Genomic DNA, 24,419 nt, shown 5'->3' with positions numbered 1-24,419 from the left:
GTCCCTTCTTTAAGTTTAGCAGCCTTACAAAGAATAGAGGGATATGAGGGATCCAGCAATTTCCCAGGATAAGTGAGATTCAGAGAACAAGGGATCAGCATTTGTTCAAATTGTTGTGCTTTTGAAGATTGAAAATTCTGTCATATTTTGGGGGGATTTGTGTTTCAAAATCCTGGTCAGATGCATGTTTGTGAAGCATGCCACAATGGAATGCAGGGAGAAACTGGAAGCTGCCAGGTTTCTCCATTTCTCTGTTTCCACTTAGAATAATCTAAGTTAAAAATGACTTTTCTGGGTATAAAAAATAGGATTTATTGGCAGTGCAGAACCAGGTAACGCTGGGAATTTCATCTAAGTACCTGGAGAAAAATTCAGTCACTACTGAAAAAGTGGAGATGAGAAAAATTGAGAATATGAGATGATGCTGGATGTCTTAGCTTTATCAGAAAAACCACAAGTGGATGGCTTTAACAAAGAGAAATTCATGCTCTCACAGTCTAATAGTCTAGAAGTCCAAATTCAGGGCGTCAGTGCCAGAGGAAGGCGTTCTCTCTCTGTTGGCTCTGGAGGAAGGTCCTTTCATCCATCTTCCCTTGGTCTGGGAGCATGTCAGCGCAGGAACCTCAGGTACAAAGGGCTCGCTCTGCTCCTGGAGCTATTTTCTTGGTGGTATGAGGTCCCCCTGTCTCTATCTCACTTCTCTTTCTTATATCTTAAAAGAGATTGGCTTAAGACACGATCTAATCTTGTAGATCTCATCAGTGTAACTGCCAGTAATTCATCTCATTAACATCATAGTGATGGAATTTACAATATAGGGAAATCCCATCAGATGACAGAATGGTGGACAGTCAAACAATACTGGGAGCCATGGCCTAACCAAGTTGACAGATATTTTGGGGGGACAGAATTCAATCCATGACACTGGGTCTGGGCAAGTAATAGGAATTCTGGTTAAGAGAAATAGAATGGTAGATATGTGTCTCCATTTGCTCCCTCCCATAGTTATTGTTTATCGTCAGGCCTCTCCCTGGAAGATTTATCTAAGCAATAAGTGTTTATCGACTATTTGTTAGGCACTGGAGAAGGCCTCTGCTAGTCTTAGGTTTGTAATGATGACATGATCCTTGACCTCATGGACCTCAGAATTTAGTGGGAAAGATAAAACTGTAAAAAAACAAATCGTACTCTACTAGTCGCAAGCAGCATTGGAAGTATAGAAGAGGGAGTACATTGCTCTTATGGGACAGAGATAAAATACTAAGGAAATTCTCCAGATAAGAATTGATGTTTGTGCTGAATCAATCCAAAGAATTTATGCAGTGGGGATGGGAAGGGATATTCTAGAAAGAACAGTATTACAAAGGTATGGAAAAATGGAAGGACATGGTACAGTCCAGTAATAGAGAGTTATTTGTTTCAATTGGAACACAGAGTATGTCTGAATGAGCGATGAGGGATGAGATGGCCAAGTCATGACGAGCTGTGTATATCATGCTAAGGAGCTTAGTCTTTTTCCTGCAGGTGACGGAGAGACAACGAAGGCTTTTATGCGGGGGAATGACATGATCAGACTCAAAGATACGTGAGGGTGAAAGGATAGCCTTCGCAACAAAGACTAGGATCCCAGGGCAGGAGAGAGGGGAAAATATTTCCGCTGGTCCCACAGCTGGGAAAGCCAGACCCTAGTGTTTTTTTAATGTGTGCCTCATAAGAATCCATTGTACAAATATTTGCATAACTTTTAAAAAATCAAAGGCTAAAATAAGTGTTACAAACACGGACTCTGAAAATCATACTTTGAAAATAAAACATTAAAAGCAACTATAAAGACTTTCACTGATGGTATTTATTTAGGTAGAAACATTTTGTTAGAATATTAGGTCACAATCAAATATTGCATTTATAACCTTTAAAGCCCTCATTTTATTATATAATAGACTAAAAGCAGGAGAAAAAAATGAAACTGGCAAGAATTTTTTTTTTTTAAAGGCACAGGCTAAATAAGGGGTACAGTCAGTAAGCCCTGCTGAAATCTAGCTGAATGAGAGCTTATTGTATAAATGTGAGCAGATGAGTTAAAAGCATGTTAGCTCCTTTCCTGGATTTTCCTCTTTCTGTACACAAAACCATTCCTCTAATTTCCCCTTAATTTTCCCACTAAGAGCCCTGCTTAAAGGGTACCTTGTTTAAAATTACGCTGTAGTAAGATCTCACACTACCAAAAATGACTTATCCTTCTAACAGAAACACAAAATGCTGTCAGAATTGTTCTGCATCTTTCTGGAAACACCTTCGCAATTTATGAAATTGGTGGGATTTTTTTTTTTCCTGTTCAACTATTTCCAGAGCAATAAGTTGCCCAAAATATGTCCTAAATATTGAATGTGTGTAGGCAAAGATATGGAATTGGTACAAGCAATTTACTGGAAATACTTTTCTCCTCTCAGCGTGTGAAAACCAGAGCCTAGTTTCCGAACTTTCGTTTAGGTTTTTATGCCCCCTAGTGGGTATCTTGTATACTTGCAGTTGTAAAATAATGGTGGTATTTTTATAGCATTCCCTTTGTAAAATGTGTTTTCAGACTTTGTATATTAACTATATACATATTAATATTCCTTAGATGTGTAAATCAGAAATTTATAACATTATTTGGGCCATAACACTGCTTATTGTTTAATAAAAGCCGCGAGAATTCTTTTCGTGAAAACGTACACTATGTTTAGTTCCTTGACCCATCTGAATTCCATCAATGGAGTCTCTACATGTCCATGGATCCTGGGTAAGAATCTCCAGTTTGAGTGGGACTCCTGACTTCCCCTTTCATTTATTCTATGCTAAAATTATTAGTGTCATGAACAATGGAAAAGATTAAAAATACGCTTATATAGTTTAAAAGAATTGTTAGTTGCTGTCAAGTCAACTCTGACCTATGGTGACCCTGTGTAGAACAGAATGAGACATTGCTCAGTCCTGTTTCATCTTCAAGGTCACTGGTATGCTGGAGTCCATTGTTGCAGCCACTGTGTATTCTTAGTACCTTTAAACATAGGGGGCTCGCCTTCCAGCACTATAACAGACAATATTCTGTCATGATCCACAGGGTTGTCATTGGCAAATTTTTATAAGTAGATTGCTAGGCCTTTTTTCCTAGTCTATTTTAGTCTGGAGGCTCCACTGATACTGATATTTGAAATATCAGTGGCATAGCTTCCAGTATCATAGCATCATGCAAGCCACCACAGTACAAATTGACAGACGGGTAGTGTATTAAAAGAATAAACCAAAAACCAGTTGCCGTCCAGTCGATTCTAACTCATAGTGACTCAATAGGACAGAGTAGAACTGCCTCATAGGGTTTCCAAGGACTGCCTGGTAGATTCAAACTGCCCATCGTTTTGGTTAGCAACCAAGCTCTTATCCACTGCGCCAGCAGAGCTCCCAAAAGAATAGTAGCTCATAAGCTGGCTTAGACGAGAGAATAGAATAAATAAATATGTATGTGAGAGAGTCCAACAAATTCTCAAGCTTTCCAACAGAGACAGGGTAGTCTAGTGACAGGTAAGATAGAGAAAAGGAGGCAAAATCAAGGAGATTTTTAGACAAACATTGATTTTAAAATGTCAAAGAGAAATCTGACTCTTGTCGAAGTAATACCAGGGCCCCTTTGGCAAGCAAGTTCTGTACACAACAGGTGTTACATAGAAACACTCAAAAAAAAAGTTGTTTGCTATTTGCAAACATTGCAGCTACTATAAAAATTATCCATCAAACTGTGATCCTTCTAGAATCCCAAGCTTTATGGCAGAAAATCCATGGATAACATCACTCCTGAGACCCTAAGGGGTAGAATTTTTAGTTGAGAAGTGACCCAGCTTCCAGGTCAGAAGAAATTGTTTCTTCAGCCTCCCTGATCAGCACTCAGGTCTATGAGGAAAATGTAAACACAAAATCAGTGACGAAAACACACACACAATCAGCTAGTGGTTTTCTCCAGAATATTATACACATCCACTAACTTTCACCGAACTTTTTAAAAATGCGTATTTTTCGAATGCCTACATCCCCAAACACAGATCTTAGGTTTTGTTTTTAACGATTGAAATTGCTGAAGTCTTCCTTGAGCCAGCACCTGCCCTATACAACATACAGGATGCTTCTGGACTTCTGTGCAGCTGGTCAGACTCCATTCACTCAATTCTTCATACCTAGCAATTTAAGACTTTTTTTATTGTAAAAAGAAAAAGAGAGAGATTGAATGACATAAGCATTGAGGTTTGTTTTAAAATCAACATTTTCTTCCTGTGGTATGAAAATCTCTACCTTCAGGACTGTTTTTAAAATACATGGTTTTTTTTTTCTGTCTCAGTCTCCTTGGGAGATAGCTTCACAGAGAGAAGTCATGTCTCAGCTGGAGAAGCTTGCCTTCTGTAACATTTCTCCTTTGTAAGGAGATTACATTTACACTCTGCAGACAAAAAAAGAAAAATTGAAGTGAAGTGAATAGGACTAGTAAGGTAACAGGATTGCGTTCAAAGAATGCGTTGGAGAAAATTCAAGGAAATATTTTGCTATTGAAATCTAAAGGCAGCTACCCTCTAGCCATAAAATTTCTGGAAAAATTCCAAAGAGGGAAAAATGGAGTAGATATTAATAAAATTGGGCTTAAAAGTGTATTATGTTTAAAATTTATGCACACTTTCCAACCTATTCCAATATGACTTGATAATTCAGAACTCATGTCTTCATTCTAGGTCTTTTGTCTAAATTAGCCAGATTTAACCACTATTCTGACATTGAGAAAACAGAATGAGTGCCATACTGCCAAGATTGTGCACGAATCTTTCACGTAATAGATCAGATTAAAATTAAAAGCTTTGAGAACCAAAAATTGACTCTCTTCTAGAGAACTGGTCCTCCGTTCAATGTGATCTTTAACATGTGGCAAAAGATAGAAAATTTACCAAGTATTTGGGGGCAATATGTTCAAATTTAAAATGAATATTTTTGTGTGAATAACACATCCATATCTTACCTTTTTAACTGACGTGAGGAGAAAGGGGAGCCATCAATGTAAGCCTTGGCAGATGTCCAGGGCAAATAAGGAGCAGAAGGAAAACTGCATGACTCTACTAACAACATGGTGATTATAGGGAAAAGGGAAACTCAGATGAAGCAGGAGAAAGTAAGAGAAGAAATATGCAGAAAACTTTCTATCACCTAGCAAATTTCAAGTCTGCTCATTTGTGTTATATAGAACTCTTGATAATTATTCTCTTATAGTATGCTATCTTCTCCTCTGTTTTCTTGTATTTTTAAAAGAATTCTATATTTACATTGGAGCCCTGGTGGTGCAGTGGTTAAGAGCTTGACTGTCAACCAAAAAGTTGGCAGTTCAAATCCACCAGCCGCTCCTTGGAAACTCTATGGGACAGTTCTACTCTGTCCTATTGGGTCGCTATGAGTCAGAATCAACTTGATGGCAACGGGCTTTTTTTTTTTTTTTTGGTTTTTATATTTACATAATTTGACATTGTGGGCCCTAAGTAGTTTTTTCATCAATTTTATTAAATATGGGATGGGGGGAGTCTGTAAGAAAATAAAACCACATCTATGCAATGTTTTAGGGTAACTCTTTTTGGGAAATGGGTTTTTTTTTTAATAATTTTTATTGTGCTTTAAGTGAAAGTTTACAAATCAAGTCAGTCTCTCACATATAAACTTACATACACCTTACTGCATACTCCCATTTGCTCTCCCCCTAATGAGTCAGCCCATTCCCTCCTTCCAGTCTCTCCTTTCATGACCATTTTTCCTGTTTCTAACCGCCTCTACCCTCCCACCTCCCCTCCAGACAGAAGATGCCAACATAGTCTCAAGTGTCCACATGGTGCAAGTAGCTCACTCCTCATCAGCATCTCTCTCCAACCCATTGTCCAGTCCAATCCATGTCTGATGAGTTGGCTTCAGGAATGGTTCCTATCCTGGGCCAACAGAAGGTTTGGGGACCCTGACTGCTGGGGCCCTTCTAGTCTCAGTCAGACCAATAAGTCTGGTCTTTTTGTGAGAATTTGAGATCTGTATCCCACCGTTCTCCTGCTCCCTCAGGGGTTCTCTGTTGTGTTCCCTGTCAGCGCAGTCATCGGTTGTGGCCGGGCAGGGAAATGGGTTTTTGAAGACTGGAGAAATAATATTCAATTCTGAAGACAAGCAGAACAAATGGAATGTATAATAGTGCTTTGTTTAGCATAAAGTTAAGGATAATGACTCAGAAAAATGAAAGTATGCATTTATATGGAATGTAAAGAATAAAATACCAACCCGAAAACAAGGTGCCCAGGATAGAAAGAATCATGAAAATATGGCATTATTGTAGGCAATAGTTAAACTTTAAATGATAATTTAGCCAGTATAAGTGTCACTTCTCTTTACAAAGCTTTCTGTCTGGAAGCTTTCTTCCACCAAGCTTTAGAGAAGTAGGATTACTTAGGTATATAATGTTGTTTTGCCCCTTGCTATGAGTTTGAAAAAAAAAAAAAAAACAACAACATCGTCTACCTCCTTAGAAACTCTACGGGGCAGTTCTACTCTGTCCTATATAGGGTCGCTACGAGTCGGAATCGACTTGACGGCACTGGGGTACTGGGTATGAGTTTCAATGCTAGTTTAAAGGTCCTTTGTTTAACAAAGGAAAGAAGCTGGTCTCACCAGAGAACTACTTCTCATTCCCAGCAGATTCTGTGCCCAATTCTAAGTTTACAGAGAAAATTTCCATTTTCATTTCTCAAGGTCATTCCTAAATGAGAAGACACGAAAATGGACAATATAAGACGAGATACAAATCACACTGTGCATTTTTCTTTATTTTCCAACATATTCAAACTGGTGAAATATGCTTAAAATATTACAAATATCAACAGCAGTCCGATCTTGAAAAGGCAAGAGGAGCAGGGAGAAGAGCCCAAAGGGTAATATATACATTCCCAAGAGGTACTTGGAAGGGTGGTGCTTGGCTAACTGAAAAATTGGAGGTTTGAGTCCACCCAGAGGTGCCTCGGAAGAAAGGCCTGGCAATCTGATTCCAAAAAATCAGCCATTGCAACCCCTGTGGCACACAGTTGAATTCTGGCACACACAGGTTCGTCATGAGTCAGAGTCAACTTGATGGCAACTGATGTGAAAGGAGGTAGTTTGTGCTCCTCGGGAAACAGCCAAGGTCTCAGGCTGCCCTCACATGAATGATCACAGGAAAACCTGGACTGTCTTCACACCCCGGCCTGTTCTGCCCCTTTGTGCTCTGTCACCATCCCCCTCTGCCTTGTCCTCACAACAGGACCATCCTAGTTTGCTGTAACGTGGGAAAACTCTTGTCTCTCTTCCCAAGAGTAATGAGATGAAAGATGCTTTATTAATTTGTCCAGAGTCACCGAGTCCCCTGAATCTATCTTCTCCCTGCTTCCTTTAGGCGTAGGCTTTCTGTGTACAGGATTCCCCAACTCCTACCTGCTGTGTAAACTTACCACTCTTCTGTCTTATTGTACTCTTACTGAGCATTGAACTATACCACACAGTGTAGCCCTTAATTTTTCTCTAATAATCACAAGTGCACTGACCTTCTCTGCCCCATAACGTAGTGAGACTAGGATACAAAAAGCATTTAATAAGTACTCAAAAAAAACGAAACCCATTGCCATCCAGTCGATTTCAACTCACAGTGACCCTACCAAGGCACAGTAGAACTGCCCCGTAGGTTTCCAAGGTGTGGCTGGTGGATTCGAACTGCTGACCTCTTTGGTTAGCAGCCGGAGTCTTAACCGCTGTACCACCAGGGCTCCTAATAAACACTGGTTTTTAAAAATCTGTCAGGAACAGGAGAAACTACATGAGGTATTTATTTAGCTATTCAAGGCTTGTTTTAATAACATGAACTCACTTCCTGTCCCCTCTGGCTATAACAAATAATTGAATTTTCGTTTACTTTCCTTTTTTGAGAAACCCTTTCTAAATCTTAATTGATAGGCATAAAATCAAATTCTTTTTTGTTTTTAAGCTGTGTTGTAAGTGGTGTGTGTGTGTGTGTGAGTGTGTGTGTGTGCACCTAATGCATAATCAGTGCAAAGGGGAAAAAACACATTACTGTGGAGTCGATTCCAACTCATAGTGACCCTATAGGACAGAGTAGGACTGCCCTATAGGGTTTCCAAGGCTGTAAATCTTTACGGAAGCAGACTGCCATATCTTTGTCCCGCTGAGCGGCTGGTGGGTTTCAACCACCAACCTTTCGGTTAGTAGCCACGTGCTTAACCACTGCACCACTAGGCCTCCTTAAAGGGAGAAAAGATATTTATAATATATGGCTGTGCGTGGATGTGAACCACGGCAGTCAGAAACTGGCTCATGTGCTTACAGCATTTTAGAAAAAGGAGATGACTTTCCAATCCTACTCACGTATCCCTATAGTAAGAAAGTCTTCATGCCTTTTTCATTCATCTTCTAAATTCCTTTAGATTTGACTGTTTCCTCATTAACATAATCTGCACATTCTGCTTCAGCTTCCCAGATGGCTAGACTGGAAGCAAAGATCCTGAGCAACTGGGTGGTTGCTAGCCCCATTTGTTTAGAGGTGGCCAACTGTGGGAGGAAAAAGTTTGGGGGAAGATGGGCCAAAGGGACAAATGAGATAAAGAGTTCCATTTTGGTGATCTAAGTTTTAATTGCCTCTTAAATGCCCAGTGTAGGGATAATCACAAAAGACTACAGGAGAGATGAGTGACTTTTGAGGAGACATCAGGACTGTTAATATAAATCAGGGAATTGGCAGCATCTAGATAGTTTTAAAGCTATAGGATGAGATGAAATCACAGAGGGAGGGGGTTTATATGGAGAAAACAAGGGGACTCAAGCCTCAGCCTTAAATTACTCCAAGATGTAAAAACCAAATAAGGGAAAGGAGCCAGAATAGAAGACGGAAATGAAGCAGTCAATGAAGCAAGAGGACCACTAAGGGAATTTGCTCATATAGATGCCAAGAGCAGAGAAGGTTTCAATGAGAGAGTGGACAATTATGCCAAACGCAAATGAGAGAGTAAGATTAGCGTGGAGAAACTCCATTGGATTTCCAAGTACAGATTCATGTGGACCTTGAAATGTTTATTTTATAGTGATTATATCTCTTGAAAGAAATGTGATGTACTAATCTTTCCTCTTAAATTTCATACCAAATCCAATGTTTTAAAAAAAATTAACTAGAAAGTGTGTTATCTGGAGTGTAAAATTCAGCGAGGAAATATTGACTATCAAATAAGTATTAAGAGCCATGTCATATTATATAAAGAACAAATTGAAGCACTATCACTAAGCCATGTGGCTTAAAATATTTTCCAGTCAGAGATTTCTGTTAGAAACAATTTCTGCAAGGGTGAAAGACAGATTTTATATTCAGGTATTCATAATTTCTAGCTTATGAAAGTCTGAAGTCATGTATATTGCCATCATGAAATAGAAATCAATATATCTAAAAAAGTAATTGACTTAAAGCAATACAAGTAGTTTATTGTCTTTCTGTGATTTAAAAAAAAAAAATATATATATATATATATATACTTTTTTTTTTTTTCTATTCCAGGTATGGTGACATGGTACCCAAAACCATAGCAGGGAAGATTTTTGGTTCCATCTGTTCACTAAGTGGGGTCTTGGTCATTGCGCTACCTGTTCCAGTGATTGTCTCCAACTTCAGTCGGATCTACCACCAGAATCAACGAGCAGACAAACGGAGGGCACAGAAGGTGTGTGTTCAGCTCTCTGCCGCCATGACTTAGCATCTACTACTTTTTATAATAAGCTTCATAATCCCTTACTGGCTATTCAGTGTTCCTGGTTTGTTCAGTAGTTGCATCACTAAGGACAAGCTGAGTTATATTACAGTAAGAAGAAACTTAAAATCTCAGTGACTTAAAACGACAAGGAATAATTCTCAGTCATGCTACAGATCCATCAGAGGTCCAGTAATGTATGCTCCATCTTAACACTGTACTTCTGTAGTCATTCAAGGAGGGGTAAAATGACACTACAGCCCTCATCTAGATGTGGACTCACTTCCATCTCTATTGCATTAGCCAAAGCATGTCACATAGCCATGTCTAGGTTCAAAGAAACGCAATCCTACTAGAAGTAAAAAGAAAAAAAAAGAATTGGTAGACAACACTAATGACAGTAGTAAAATCAAAGATGGCTTCTTGGAAAGTTTTATTAGACTAAGATGTCTAGATCTGATTTGTTTAGCCTCCGTCCATCAGGGGTCAAGCTGGTTCCAGCAGATGAGGACTGTTAAAGGGCAGTTTACTGCTTCTCTGAGCCTTGAGCCAGTTAATTAGTCCCTCCGAGAGTAAGCATAGTACACGCTCCTCTGTAAAATGGGGAAAACAATACCTACCTCACAATAAGATTAGGTTAAATGCAAATGTATATGTGCATCTGTATAGATCCATCATATTAATATGAAGTAACATAATAATATTAACAGTATTTAATATTTAAAAATTTAAACAAAAAGATCTGTTGCCGTGGAGTTGATTGTGACTCATGGCAACTCATGTGTTTCAGAGTAGAACTGCTCCATAAGGTTTTCTTGGCTGTAACCCACCCAATGGGTGGGTTCAAACTGCCACCCTTCAGGTTACCATTCAAGCACAAACTGTTTACAAACTGTTGTGCCACCCAGGGACCTTCTTAACATTTACCGATGGCTTATTATGTGCTAGGCATTGGTCCAACGGTTTTCAGGAAACAAATTCATATAATCTTCACAACAACTGTAGGAATCAGTTCCCATTATTATTCCTATTTTGTAGATGAGAATCCTAAGGTACTCAGAAATTGAGCAATTCTAAGGTTACATACCTACTAAGAAGGAGGGCTACTACTATTCAGTCCAGGCCAGTCTGGCTCCCAGGTTCACACACCTGGACACTATGATAGGCTGACTCACAGAAATACTTGACTTTAGCACACTGCCTGCCCATTTTTGGCCAAATAGTCATCTTGGGAGACAGAGCCCTTGTTGCTTAGAAATAATTTTGGAAAATTTTTTTTATAGTTTCTTCAGGGCTTATGATTCAATGTTTCCAGTATTCTTCAAGGTCACTATTTGTTCCTTTAAGGATAGATTCATTTTTTAAAAAAAAATCCCAAAACCACATATAATAATGACTCAAGCAGATGTATAAGCTGGGTAATGGGGGGTGACTATAAAACAGCATGAGAGATTTTGATGCAGTTTGTAACTGGCTTTGTAGGTAAGTTCTAAAACAAGGTTTTAAATACGCTTTTGAACAGTATCAGCCTCTTTAATAAAGCATCAAGTCATATAAAATAATTCTTTGGAAAGTTAAAGTTATTCACATAGGTGAACGCTGGGGTTGTTACTAAGTTCATGTGTTGTATGGTCATGTCGCATATTATATAGAGAACTCATTCGTGTCCATTGTCAGAGACCCTCTTCCTTTAGCAAAGAATCACTCCATCAGCCTTGTCATTACTTTTACAGACCTCCACCTTTGGACAAATACCTAGTCTTAGACCATTTACTGTAGGAAAGAGTCATAATAGTCTAGTTAATGTGGATATATAGAAAACGGGTTATCCAATGAGCTGCAAGGATTAGAAGAAGGTACTCTGAGCAGTTGCCCTCATGGCATAACAGTTAAGGGCTTGGCTAACCAAAAGAGTGGCAATTTGAACCCACCCAGTGGCTCTGCACGAGAAAGACCTGGCGATCTACCCCGATAAAGATTACATCTTAGAAAACCCTATGGGGGCAGTTCTACCCTGTCACATGAGGTGGGTATGAGTAAAGTCGACTTGACGGCACCTAACAACGGCTGGGCAGCTGCAGTCACACGCAGGCTACACAACTTGGCAAGCAGAGCTGGAAGGATTTCAGCCACAACTGGCCACTCCACCAGGGGCCTTCATATACTACCTGATGGCCCTGCTCACAGCTGTAATCCCTCTCCTGGACACAAACAAACATTGTTTGTGAAAAACTAAGCTACCCACCACTGGTCTATCTTAGTTCTAGAAACTCCTTTTCTAATAAACCCTTTGCCATCGAGTAGATTCCAATTCACTGAGACCCTATAGGACAGAGTAGAACTGCCCCCACAAGGTTTCCCAGGAGCAGCTGGTGGATTCAAACTTCGACCTTGTGGTTAGCAGCCGAGTTCTTAACCACTATGCCACTAGGGCCCCCTCTCTAATATAAGAGGGAACTATATGAAAACCTCAGGAAGTACAAAGCTGTCATATAAAACAATCCCAAGAATTTCTGTATTTTTTTCAAACTCTAACATCTACAACAAACAAATCAATTCAGAAAATCTTAGAATATTTTTGAAGCCTTTTGCCTGAATGAATTTAGAATGCAAAAAGAAATAAATGTGATGTTGTAAAAGTACACTAAATTGGAAACTGTTTTATTAATGCCTTTTGGTGTCTTTAACACATCTGCTGTATTCTACGTTTCTGCTATAATACAATGAATTTTGCATATCATGACTATTAGAAAAATTTACTTAGTAAAACTGTATGTAATAGCTAGTTTAATGTGTCCAGTAAATAGTCTGTGACCAGTAAACTGAGCATAATCATCTAAGAAAGAACCGTAGAGACTGAACTGAGTAAGTTACCAAAGGATAGTTCCTATTTTCCTTCCCAAGATATTTTTAAAAATCTGAATAAACACCAATCAGGCTAAGATACTTTACACGTATCTGGGGCTGGGTGATTTGCAAAATACTGAAGTGGTGTGGAAACAGCTAATTCAGTCAAGCAAGCAGCTCATTCATAAAGACATCAGCCAAGCTGACTAATAAGTAACATTGTCGGAGTAGTCAGTTGCTGTGGAGTGCATTCAAGTAATATTACAAAATGTTTTTGTTTTTGTTTTTATTTAACCAGATTTTTCACTGTTTAATCCCATTGCCAACTCCAGCCTCAAGCAAAAGCTTGCGATAAACACAGTACGCATTTGAGAATATTCCCTTCTCCACTCTCAGGATCCTTTCCTTTTTCTAGGCTCTTCTCCCTGCCAAGGAGCCTTGGTGGATAAAGTGCTGAGCTGCTAACCAAAAGGTCTGTGGTTTGAACCCACCAGCTGCTCTGTGGGAGAAAGATGTGACAGTCGGCTTCCGCAAAGATTACCACCTTGGAGACCCTATGGGGCAGTTCTACTCTATCCTATAGCATTGCTATGAGTCAGAATCAACTCCATGGCAGTCAATGGGTTTGGTTTTTTTTTTTGGTCTCCCTACCAAATACTCTTCCTGATTCCCCTACGCACCCCACCCCTTCCAAGAGAACACATCATTAATCCCATTTCTATCAACCCTTAATAAATCCTAACTAATCACTGAGGTGTGGGTGAATATAAAGCTTAAAGTATGACATGTCTCTTCTACCCCCACAATTGGTAACTGTACTTTAATAGAATTCTCCATGCACTCAGTCATTCAGCAGATGTACTAAGTAGAATGTATTTGCCAAAATAAAACTAAATTTGTGCAGTGACAGATGATAGGGCCGATTTATTATTATTATTATTTTTATTGAGCTTTAAGGGAAAGTTTACAAATCAAGTCAGTCTCTCATACAAAAATTTATATACACCTTGCTATAGACTCCTAATTGCTCTCCCCCGAAGAGACAGCCCACACCTTCCCTCCACTCTCTTTTTTCCTGTCCATTATGCCAGCTTCTAACCTCCTCTTTCCTCTCATCTCCCCTCCAGATAGGCAATGCCAACATAGTCTCAAATGTCTACTTGATCCAAGAAGCTCGTTCTTCACCAGCATCTTTTTCTATCCCATTGTCCAGTCCAATCCCTGTCTGAAGAGTTGGCTTTGGGAATGGTTCCTGTCTTGGGCTAATAGACGGTCTGGGGACTATGATCACCGGGGTCCTTCTAGTCTCAGTCAGACCATTAAGTCTGATCTTTTTACCAGAATTTGGGGTCTGCATCCCACTGCTGTCCTGCTCCCTCAAGGGTTCTCTGTTGTGTTCCCTGTCAGGGCTGTCATCGGTTGTAGACGGGCACCATCTAGTTCTTCTGGTTTCAGGCTGATGTAGTCTCTGGTTTTTGTGGCCCTTTCTATCTCTTGGGCTTGTAATTACCTTGTGTCTTTGGTGTTCTTCATTCTCCTTTGCTCCAGGTGGGTTGAGAACAATTGATGCATCTCAGATGGCCACTTGCTAGCGTTTAAGACCCCAGACGCTGCTCTCCAAAGTGGGATGCAGAATGTTTTCTTAATAGATTTTATTGTGCCAATTGACTTAGATGTCCCCTGAAACCATGGTCCCCAAACCCCCACGCCTGCTATGCTAGCCTTCGAAGCATTCAGTTTATTCAGGACACTTCTTTGCTTTTGGTTTAGTCCAGTTGTGCTGATCTCGCCTGTGTTGTATCTTGTCTGTCCCTTCACCTAAAGTAGTTCTTATCTACTATCTAATTAGTGAATACCCCTCTCCCTCTCTCCTTTCTTCCCCCACCCCCATAACCATCAAAGAATATTTTCTTCTCTGTTTAAACTATTTCACAAGTTCTTATAATAGAGGTCTTATACAATATTTGTCCTTTTGCAACTGACTAATTTCACTCAGCATAATGCCTTCCAGGTTTCTCCATGTTATGAAATGTTTCACAGATTCATCACTGTTCTTTATCGATACGTAGTATTCCATTGTGTGAATATACCATAATTTATTTATCCATTCATCCATTGATGGGCACCTTGGTTGCTTCCATCTTTTTGCAATTGTAAAGAGTGCTGCAATGAGCAAGGGTGTATATATATGTTTGTGTAAAGGCTCTTATTTCTCTAGGATACATTCCAAGGAGTGGGATTGCTGGGTCATATGGCAGTTCTATTTCTGGCTTTTTAAGGAAGCGCCAAATCGATTTCCAAAGTGGTTGTACCATTTTATATTCCCACCAGCAGTGTATAAGTGTTTCAGTCTCTCTACAACCTCTCCAACGTTTATTATTTTGTGTTTTTTGGATTAATGCCAGCCTCGTTGGAGTGAGATGGAATCTCATTGTAGTTTTGATTTGCATTTCTCTAATGGCTAATGATCACGAGCATTTCCTCATATATCTGTTAGCTACCTGAATGTCTTCTTTAGTGAAGTGTCTGTGCATATCTTTTGCCCATTTTTTAATTGGGTTATTTGTCTTTTTGTAGTTGAGTTTCTGCAGTATCATATAGCTTTTGGAGATCAGGCACTGATCAGAAATGTCACAGCTAAAAACTTTTTCCTAGTCTGTAGGTAATCTTTTTACTCTTTTGGTGAAGTTTCTGGATGCGCATAGGCGTTTGATTTTTAGGAGCTCCCAGTTATGTAGTTTTTCTTCTGCATTGTTAGTAATGTTTTGTATACTGCTTATGCCATGTATTAGGGCTCCTAAAGTTGTCCCTATTTTTTCTTCCATGATTTTTATCATTTTAGCTTTTATATCTAGGTCTTTGATCCATTTTGAGTTCATTTTTGTGCATGGTGTGAGTTATGAGTCTTGTTTCAATTTTTTGCAGATGGATATCCAGTTATGCCAGCACCATTTTTTAAAAAAAACTGTCTTTTCCCCATTTAACTGATTTGGGGCCTTTGTCAAATATCAACTGCTCATATGTGGATGGATTTATGTCTGGATTCTCAATTCTGTTCCATTGGCCTATGTATCTGTTGTTGTACCAGTACCAGGCTGTTTTGACTACTGTGGTGGCATAATAGGTTCTAAAATCAGGCAGAGTGAGGCCTCCCACTTTGTTCTTCTTTTTCAGTAATGCTTTACTTATCCTGGGCCTCTTTCCCTTCTATATGAAGTTGGTGATTTGTTTCTCCATCTCATTAAAAAATGTTGGTGTAATTTGGATTGGAATTGCATTAAATCTATAGATCACTTTTGGTAGAATAGATATTTTTCCAATGTTAAGTCTTCCTATCCATGAGCAAGGTATATTTTTCCAATTATGTAGGTCTCTTTTGGTTTCTTGCAGAAGTGTTTTGTAGTTTTCTTTGTATAAGTTTTTTACATCTCTAGTAAGATTTATTCCTAAGTATTTTATCTTCTTGGGGGCTACGGTAAATGGTATTGATTTGGTGATTTCCTCTTCAATGTTCTTTTTGTTGGTATAGAGGAATCCAACTGATTTTTGTATGTTTATCTTGTACCTCGATACTCTGCTGAACTCTTCTATTAGTTTCAGTAGTTTTCTTGAGGATTCCTTAGGGTTTTCTGTGTATAAAATCATGTCATCTACAAATAGAGATACTTTTGCTTCTTCCTTGCTGATTTGAATGTTCTTTATTTCTTTATCTAGCCTAATTGCTCTGGCTAGGACTTCCAGCACAATGTTGAATAAGAGTGGTGATAAAGGGTATCCTTGTCTGGCTCCCAATCTCAAGGGGAATGCTTTCAGGCTCTCTCCATTTAGGATGATGTTGGCTATTGGCTTTGTATAAATGCCCTTTATAATGTTGAGGAATTTTCCTTCTATTCCTATTTTGCTGAGAGTTTTCATCATGAATGCGTGTTGAACTTTGTCAAATGCCTTTTCTGCATCAATTGATAAAATCATGTGATTCTTGTCTTTTGTTTTATTTATGTGGTGGATTACATTAATTGTTTTTCTAGTGCTGAACCATCCCTGCATACCTGGTATGAATCCCACTTGGTCATGGTGAATTATTTTTTTGATATGTTGTCGAATTGTATTGAAGGCCGATATTTTGAAACAGGAGCTTACCCTGCTTCAAAATACAAATTGCATTTAGTATATAATCATAGTAATTATATCATAACTTAATAATACTAACAGCAAAAACAACCCTCCCTGAAGATTTTATTCTCTCCCAGGTGATTTACATATGTTATTTATAATCTTCACAATCAACTTCCAAGGAAGTTACTACCATTTTACAGACAACTTACTCATGCTGACATGTAGTTTTTGTCTTTAGGTGCCAGCGAGTCACCACAGTGATCCCATGTGACAGAGTAGAACTGCCCCATAGGGTTTTCTAGGCTGTAATCTTTACAAAAGCAGATGGCCAGGTCTTTTTCCCACAGAGCCACTGGGTGGGTTCCAACAACCAAGCTCTTAACCATTGCACCACCAGGGCTCCTCATACTCACATACCTATTGATTAAAGTCTAAGACAGAAAACTTCTGGATTACTAGAACTATATATCTTTACAGAGTTGCCTATAAAACCCATTGCCATTGAGTCAATTCTGATTTGTAGTGACCCTACAAACCCACTTCTATCCAGTCAATTCTGACTCATAGCCACTCCATAGGGTTTCCAAGACTGTAAATCTCTACAGAAGCAGACTACCGTGTCTTTCTCCAGTGGAGCTGCTGGTGGTTTTGAACCACCAACCCTTTGGTTAGCAGTGGAGCACTTTAACCACTGTACCACCAGGTCTCTTTATACAGTGAGAAGTTTCAAACCAAAGAGCCAATGCTGAGTGTGAGTAAATTTTTGACTTTCCACCTGAGGGTTTTGACACTGACAGAGAAAGGTAAGTTAACCAATATTCAGTCTGTCCATTTTTACACCCTACTGTAGTGGTTCTTAAACTTCTGATACATTGGAATTATCTGGAGAGCTTGCATGTTAAAACAGGTTGCTAGATTGAATCAGATGATCTTCTTTCATGGTTTTGGGGTTAGAGCCTGAGAATTTCCATTTCTGTGAGTTTCCAGGTGATGTTGATACTGTTGGTCGGGGATCACACTTTAGGAATCGTTGTCGAGTACGTTCAGGAATTTTTTTACAGGATATTAGAATAATCAAAAGGTGAGAAATAACTCCTTGCTAGAGCCTGAGAATGATCTTTCTTAGATTATTCATTACTAAAAAAAAAAAAAAAAAAAATCCAGTTCCTACCCTAAACCCCTGTTTGTTTGTCTGACTTCTTTTTTTGTTTGTTTTAAATAACCCCGTATTCTCAACAATGTCATACCCTGGCACAAAATAGGCAGGCACTTAAGACTTTCAGAATGGGTGAAAGAATGAATGCATGAATGACAAGTCTTGTTCACTTTGGTAGTGCCCTCCATTACTACGGCTTGGTGGACATTGCTAGGACCAGGTGAAAACAATATTGAGAAGCATACATTTGTCTCTGGTAGCCTCCTAGACCCTCTGTCAGGTCCCACCTCTTCTCTACTTAGCCCTCTTGTTGCTTTCTCAAAGCCAAGTCCCTTCCACTACCACAGTTCCCAGCACTGTTTCTGCCCACTGTACTATCTCCAGGATTAACCAAGCTCTGGGGCTGAGAATTCTGGGCTATCTCCCACTGTCTTTCTTGTTCTCTGTCTCTTCAGCATTGTTTGACACTGAGTTTTCTCATTTCTGAAGGAGCTATTTTCTTTACTGAATGGAAAGACTCAAATAAACTCCTTAAATTTTCAGAAGCTGATAAACCATAAATGAAAGAAACAACTAAGAGTAAAATTCCCTGACTAAATAATATAGGGAATACTTGGGCCAATATTTGAGGAATAAGGACTTTTCTCAGATTACAAAGAGACGAGCCATTCTCTACCTCATTTTTAAGGCTACCCAAGGCAGTAAGGTTACTAGGGGAGTGTGGGAGCGTGGACCACTTCCCCTGACACTGTCAGAGGGGGTGACACCAAAGTGACATCAGGATCAGTGGAAGCAGTGGTGGCAGTGGCAGCAGGTAGGGCCTCCAGGGAAAGGGCCACCAAGGAAGGAGCCACCAAGGTAGTGGCATCCATCACCCAGCGCGATAATTCATCACACACACACACACACATTACCCCCCATCACCAACCAGTCAATGTGCAGGTGGCCAAGCTGCAGCGCCTGCCATTGGGTGGAGAGGAGAGACTCTTACTTGGCCAATGGGAGAGGTGAGGAGCTGCATGGAGCCCCAAGGGCAAAGGCAGGGCCACAAGGGGTGGGGCAGGTGCAGCGCTCCACCCTGTGCAGGGACAGGGTGGGCCAGGCAGCCCTGCTCATGAGTGGGGGATGTGACACCATGAGTTACCATACTGAATGACACCAACCCTAGTGATGCCACTGACCCAAGGTACCTTTATTTTCCCAAAGTATTGTAGACATGTTTTGATATGGTAGCAAAATGGTCCAGTAGCTGAGCCCTGGTGGCACAGTGCTTAAGCACTGGGCTGCTAACTGAAGAGTCGGTGGTTTAAAACCACCATCTGCTCTGGGGGGAAAGAGTGGCATTCTGCTTCCATAAAGATTGCAACATTGGAAACCATATGGGTCACTTCTACTCAAGCCTATATGGTCGCTATGAGTCAGAATACACTCCATGGCAACAGGTTTGGTTTTTTGGTTTTTTAGCTTCCCCCAGTCTGCCTCACGCCTGGTTTAGAAGATGGATGCTCCTTCAAAGAATTCACTGTCTCATTAGTGTTTGACTTAGAGATCGTTCTTTGATTGGCTTCCTGGTCTCTGCTTCCACTCTTAGAGGATACATGGCAGCATTTACAAAACGAAGTTTGGCGTCGTTAAAAAAAATAATCTACCTTACTGAAAACCATTGCGTAGCACTGCATGCTGGCCTCTGACTGCTCAAAAGTAAAAGTGTTCTGTGTAGAATTAGTTAGAGAAAATCTGGACCCTCTATCCATCCCCATCTTGTCTTCACAGTGGAGGTCAACATATGAAATACTGTGAGGAATCCAGCAGCAAAGAAATGGGTGTAATATCTCAATCATTTCCCAGCCTTTTCCTGACCACAGAACTAGTTAGTATTTATTCGGTTTGGTTGGTTTGGGTTCTGCCTATAATACTTACTAGTCCTGTGGAAACAACTTTGAGAAACACTGATAAGTTTACCGGATTAGGAAAACTGAATTTATGAAGAATTGAGGTACAGGGAGAGAATACATTTATAAGACAATTTTTCCCAAAGAAGATAAAAATACAGATGAATAATTTGAAAATAGCTGCATAGCGTTTTTTTTTAACCATCTGCTTTCTATCTCTGTGAATTTACCTATTCTGGATCTCATTGAAATATTTCATACAAATGAAATGTATAGGCCACAATCTGTTTATCCATTCATCCATTAATGGGCATTTGGTCTGTTTCCACCTTTTGTCTATTGTGAATAGTGCTGCTATGAACATTTGTGTACATGCATTTGTTTGAGTACCTACTTTCAATTATTTGGGGTATATAACTTGGAGTGGAATTGCTAGATCATGTGGCCATATGGTAATTCTTTTTTTTTTTAATTTTTATTGTGCTTTAAGTTATAGTTTACAAATCAAGTCAGTCTCTCATACAAAACCTTATATACACCTTACTGTATACTCCTAGTTGCTCTCTGCCTAATGAGACAGCACACTCCTTCTCTCCACCCTGTATTTCCGTGTCCATTCAGCCAGCTACTGTTCCCCCTGCCTTCTCATCTCCCCTCCAGACAGGAGCTGCCCACATAGTCTCATGTGTCTACTTGACCCAAGAAGCTCACACCTAACAAGTATCATTTTCTATCCCACTGTCCAGTCCAATCCCTGTCTGAAGAGTTGGCTTTTGGAATGGTTCCTGTCTTGGCCTAACAGAAAGCCTGGGAACCGTGACCTTTGGGATCCTTCTAGTCTGTCAGGCCTTTAAGTCTGGTCTTTTTATGAGAATTTGAGGACTGCATCCCAACACACCAGAGAATCCCTGAAGGAGCAGGAGAGCAGTGGGATGCAGACCTCAAGTTCTGCATGGCTATTTTTATATGTGTACACGGATAATATAAACTTTATTTTTAATTAAATTTATGGAAGACTTCCTGATTTCCGTATAGACAGAGATAACCCATTGACTTCGACTCGATTCCAACCCATTAAAACATTTACTAAAACCTAACTTTAATTTTCATAATATGAAAGTAGAGTAAGGAGGCAGAAAGGAATACATTTCTTTTTAGCAGTGGTTGGTTTTCTTTTAACCTCCCAGTTGCACAGCCAGAGCTGCCAACATTGTCACACTGAGTGGGTCAGGAGTAAAGTAATTTTCTAAAATATCATTGTAAAATAACTTCCCTCAATTACCTGCTGGAACAAAGATGTAATCACAGATCATAAAGGCTAGCTAGCATTCAACAGACATTTGGTGTGGTGCTCTACAAGACCAGTTAAACAAATTAACTCATATAGTGTTGTAGTAAAGTGTAGGAAAAGTCAGGATTGAAATTGCGATGGCAGATTCTTTTCCTAACACAGTACATGAGCTAGCCAAAATGGCTATTCTTCTGTCTCTAAAACAAATGCTACTCTTTTCCTAAGCTTAAAATTACTTCTATAGGAGTGATTAGCACCAAGTGTAGGCTTTCCGTTGTGAGAAATTTACGTCTTTTTCCTCTGCTGGGCAGTAATTTTCTTAATGTGTATGTGTCATTAAGAATGCAAATAATCTTTCCTAATACTGCTGCTAAATGTTTGGAGATAGAGAGAAAAAAATGACATAGTTGAGTTAGTAACTATAGCTTAGGCAACATAATTACGCACAGTAGTTGCAAAAAAAAAAGCGGGAGGGAAGGAAAGAGACTGAGAGAAGAACCAAAAAAGCAATGGATGTTCCACGAAATCGAAGAAACTTTGGAACTGAAATTTTGACAGTGACTCCTTTCTGGAAACCAGATGCATATGTAAATTGCTTATTTCTGAATTAGTAGGTCAATTCTAAGTCATTTCCAAGTGTTTTTGTCACTAGCCATTGTTTTATTGAGCCTGGCTTGGAACCTTAGCTTCACAGCACAGCATTTGACACTGAAAAGTTTCAGCCTTCTGACTTCATTCTCTACTATGGTCTCAGTGTTTTGAGTGATTGAAACATTATATTGCCACCAAAGGGTAAAAGTTGTCTATTTTTCCCATCACTTATAAATATGATCTTTGGACAAAGTATCATTTTAACCTAGAATCAGCAAACAGGAAGCATAAATTTAGGGAGGAAGGGGGAAGAGGCGGAGTTGAAGCCAAATGAGATCTTAATGCTATTTAGAGGGACTGGAACATCTTCGTGCTGCTTTCAGGTGCTGTGGGTGGAAGAGCATCTTGGGTGGAGGGAAATCTGGTAAAACCTACCAAGATTTCTCTCTCTCTTTCTCACACACACACACACATACACACACACACATACACACACACGCACCCCAACCAAAAAACCAAACCCAGTGCTGTCCAGTCGATTCCTACTCATAGCAACTCCATAGGACAGAGTAGAACTGCCCCGTAGAGTTTCCAAGGAGTGCCTGGCGGATTTGAAGTGCTGACTCTTTGGTTAAAAGCCGTAGCACTTAACCACTACGCCACCAGGATTTCCCACACGCAGACCACATACCCTTTAATCCGGGAGTAATTCTGCTTCCAGGTATTTGTCTTGCAGATAAACTCACCATGACGTTCAAAGCAGGCAGCATTGCTTGTAGTGGCAAAATGCCAAAATAATAATAATAATAATGATACATTTTAATTGGTCGTCTATTACACACATCTGTAACCAAAAGAAGTGGATCTATACATGCAGATATGGAAGGAGCTCTTAAGAAGTATTAAGTGAAAACAGCTAAGTGAAGAAAATGTGAGGAGTATTCTCCCAGCTGAGTAAAAACATATGTGTGTATACTCGTGGATTTATTTATTTGTTTGTTTATATTTGCTTTAATATGCTTTGAAAAATTCTAGCAGGGTTACCTATAGATGGTAGGTAAGTTCTGTGGTATAGGGCAGCTCCAGGACCAAGAAAGACTTACTTGTCTTGTGTACTTTTGTACTATTAAGATTTTTATCATAGGCATATATTCATCCTCCATTTAAAAAAAAAAAAAAACTTTTTAAAAATATTATTAAAAAGAACATTCCATGGCTGGAGCCTGAAGTTGGTTTTTATCTGGGTTGTTTACAAAGGGAGCAAAAAGGAGACTTTATTGGGTAAGTTTCCAGGAAAGTTCTTGTCCAAACCATCCCAATTACTTCTTTACGTACATTCGCTATTGACACGATGCCAATAGTCAAAATAAATCATTAGAATTTTTAGAGACCCGTATTGTTCAGCATGGGGTGTACATTGGCCAATTTTACAAGATAATTGCAAAAACAAAATTTTACAGTTGAGGGTAGAGAACAGCTGAGTAATGGTTCTTAAAAAAAAAAAAAAAAAAACAGGCAGTTGGTTCCTGGAACATAGGTAGTAATTTTAAAAAGAACATTAGTTTTAAATGAAAGAGAAGAGCTGGCAGCTGCTTCTCTTGGTTACTGGTCTTCATTTCATTAAGGCACTCAGATTGGGATAAGTGAAAATATGAGTAAAGTAATACCACTATTTTTCTCTTCACACAATTGACAGAAATGATAATGACTGTAAAGACTTAACTACTGTTCTTAAATGCATAACCCAGCTCCAACGGGGTTAGTTGACTTTGCTGATAAATACTAAAATGAGTTCCTCAAAATAGTGAAAATTTAATTCTCAATAGTTACATGTGAAAATCTAACCAACTGTTAAAAATATGTATGCTGACATTAGGACTTACCCAAGAGTGCATTCTCTGGTTTAAGAAATACAATACGTAAGTATTAACGGGACATTCATTTTTCTTCTTCCATAGAAAGCCAGACTGGCTAGGATCCGGGCAGCCAAAAGTGGCAGTGCAAACGCTTACATGCAGAGCAAACGGAATGGCTTACTCAGTAATCAGCTACAGGTACAGTCAAGCACTCCGTATTCTCAAAGGTTCAATGTATTGATGTGAGATCGATTTAGTTTTATTTAACCATGTAATTTTATTGTGGGTAATTATGAAAAAGGCTACTGAAACAACAAAAGAATCCTTTTTTTTTTTAAATAGCTTCATGCTATGCATCACAATTGGCTCTGACCCAGTTGCCCTTGAGTCAATTCAGGCTCATGGAGACCCCGCTCGTATCGGTAGAGCTGTGCTCCATGGGGTTTTCAATGACAGGTTTTTTTGGAAGTAGATCACCAGGGCTTCCTAATGAGGTAACTCTGAATGGACTCAAACCTCTAAGCTTTCAGTTAGCAATGAAGCGCATTAACTGTTTTCACCACACAGAGACTCCCCAGTTGGCTCTAGCAGGTTTGAAACCCCGCTGTGGGATGTTGGCAGCAAATCAAGATTCCCATTCATGACTGGGTAGTATTTCTGCAGTGACTCATGTTATCATGGGAGAAGTCAACACATTCTCAGAAACTCAAACACCTAATTTATTTTTATTTCAAAAATATTTATGTTCCTTAAAAGTTCTTTGGGGGATGACGTGATGACTTCCTTTATGTTTAATAGAGAAGAACACACTACTCTGTGTTATGAAGTTCACACAGTATAAAATACAATTCAGAA

The 24,419-nt window shown here is 39.3% G+C and overlaps 1 protein-coding gene across 1 annotated transcript in view; it reads left to right on the top strand.

Moving 5' to 3' along the window:
• KCND2 (potassium voltage-gated channel subfamily D member 2) overlaps positions 1–24,419 on the top strand; it is a 556,110-nt gene that overhangs the window by 523,850 nt on the left and 7,841 nt on the right. The window contains exons 2-3 of the mRNA XM_003407235.3: positions 9,626–9,788; positions 23,667–23,762. Of these exons, the coding sequence (XP_003407283.1) occupies positions 9,626–9,788; positions 23,667–23,762 (259 nt within the window). The remainder of the gene's footprint in view (positions 1–9,625; positions 9,789–23,666; positions 23,763–24,419) is intronic.

The sequence above is a fragment of the Loxodonta africana genome, chromosome 8 (genome assembly GCF_030014295.1).
Source record: "Loxodonta africana isolate mLoxAfr1 chromosome 8, mLoxAfr1.hap2, whole genome shotgun sequence".
NCBI lineage: Eukaryota > Metazoa > Chordata > Mammalia > Proboscidea > Elephantidae > Loxodonta > Loxodonta africana.
This window is presented reverse-complemented; position numbering and strand designations above follow the sequence as displayed.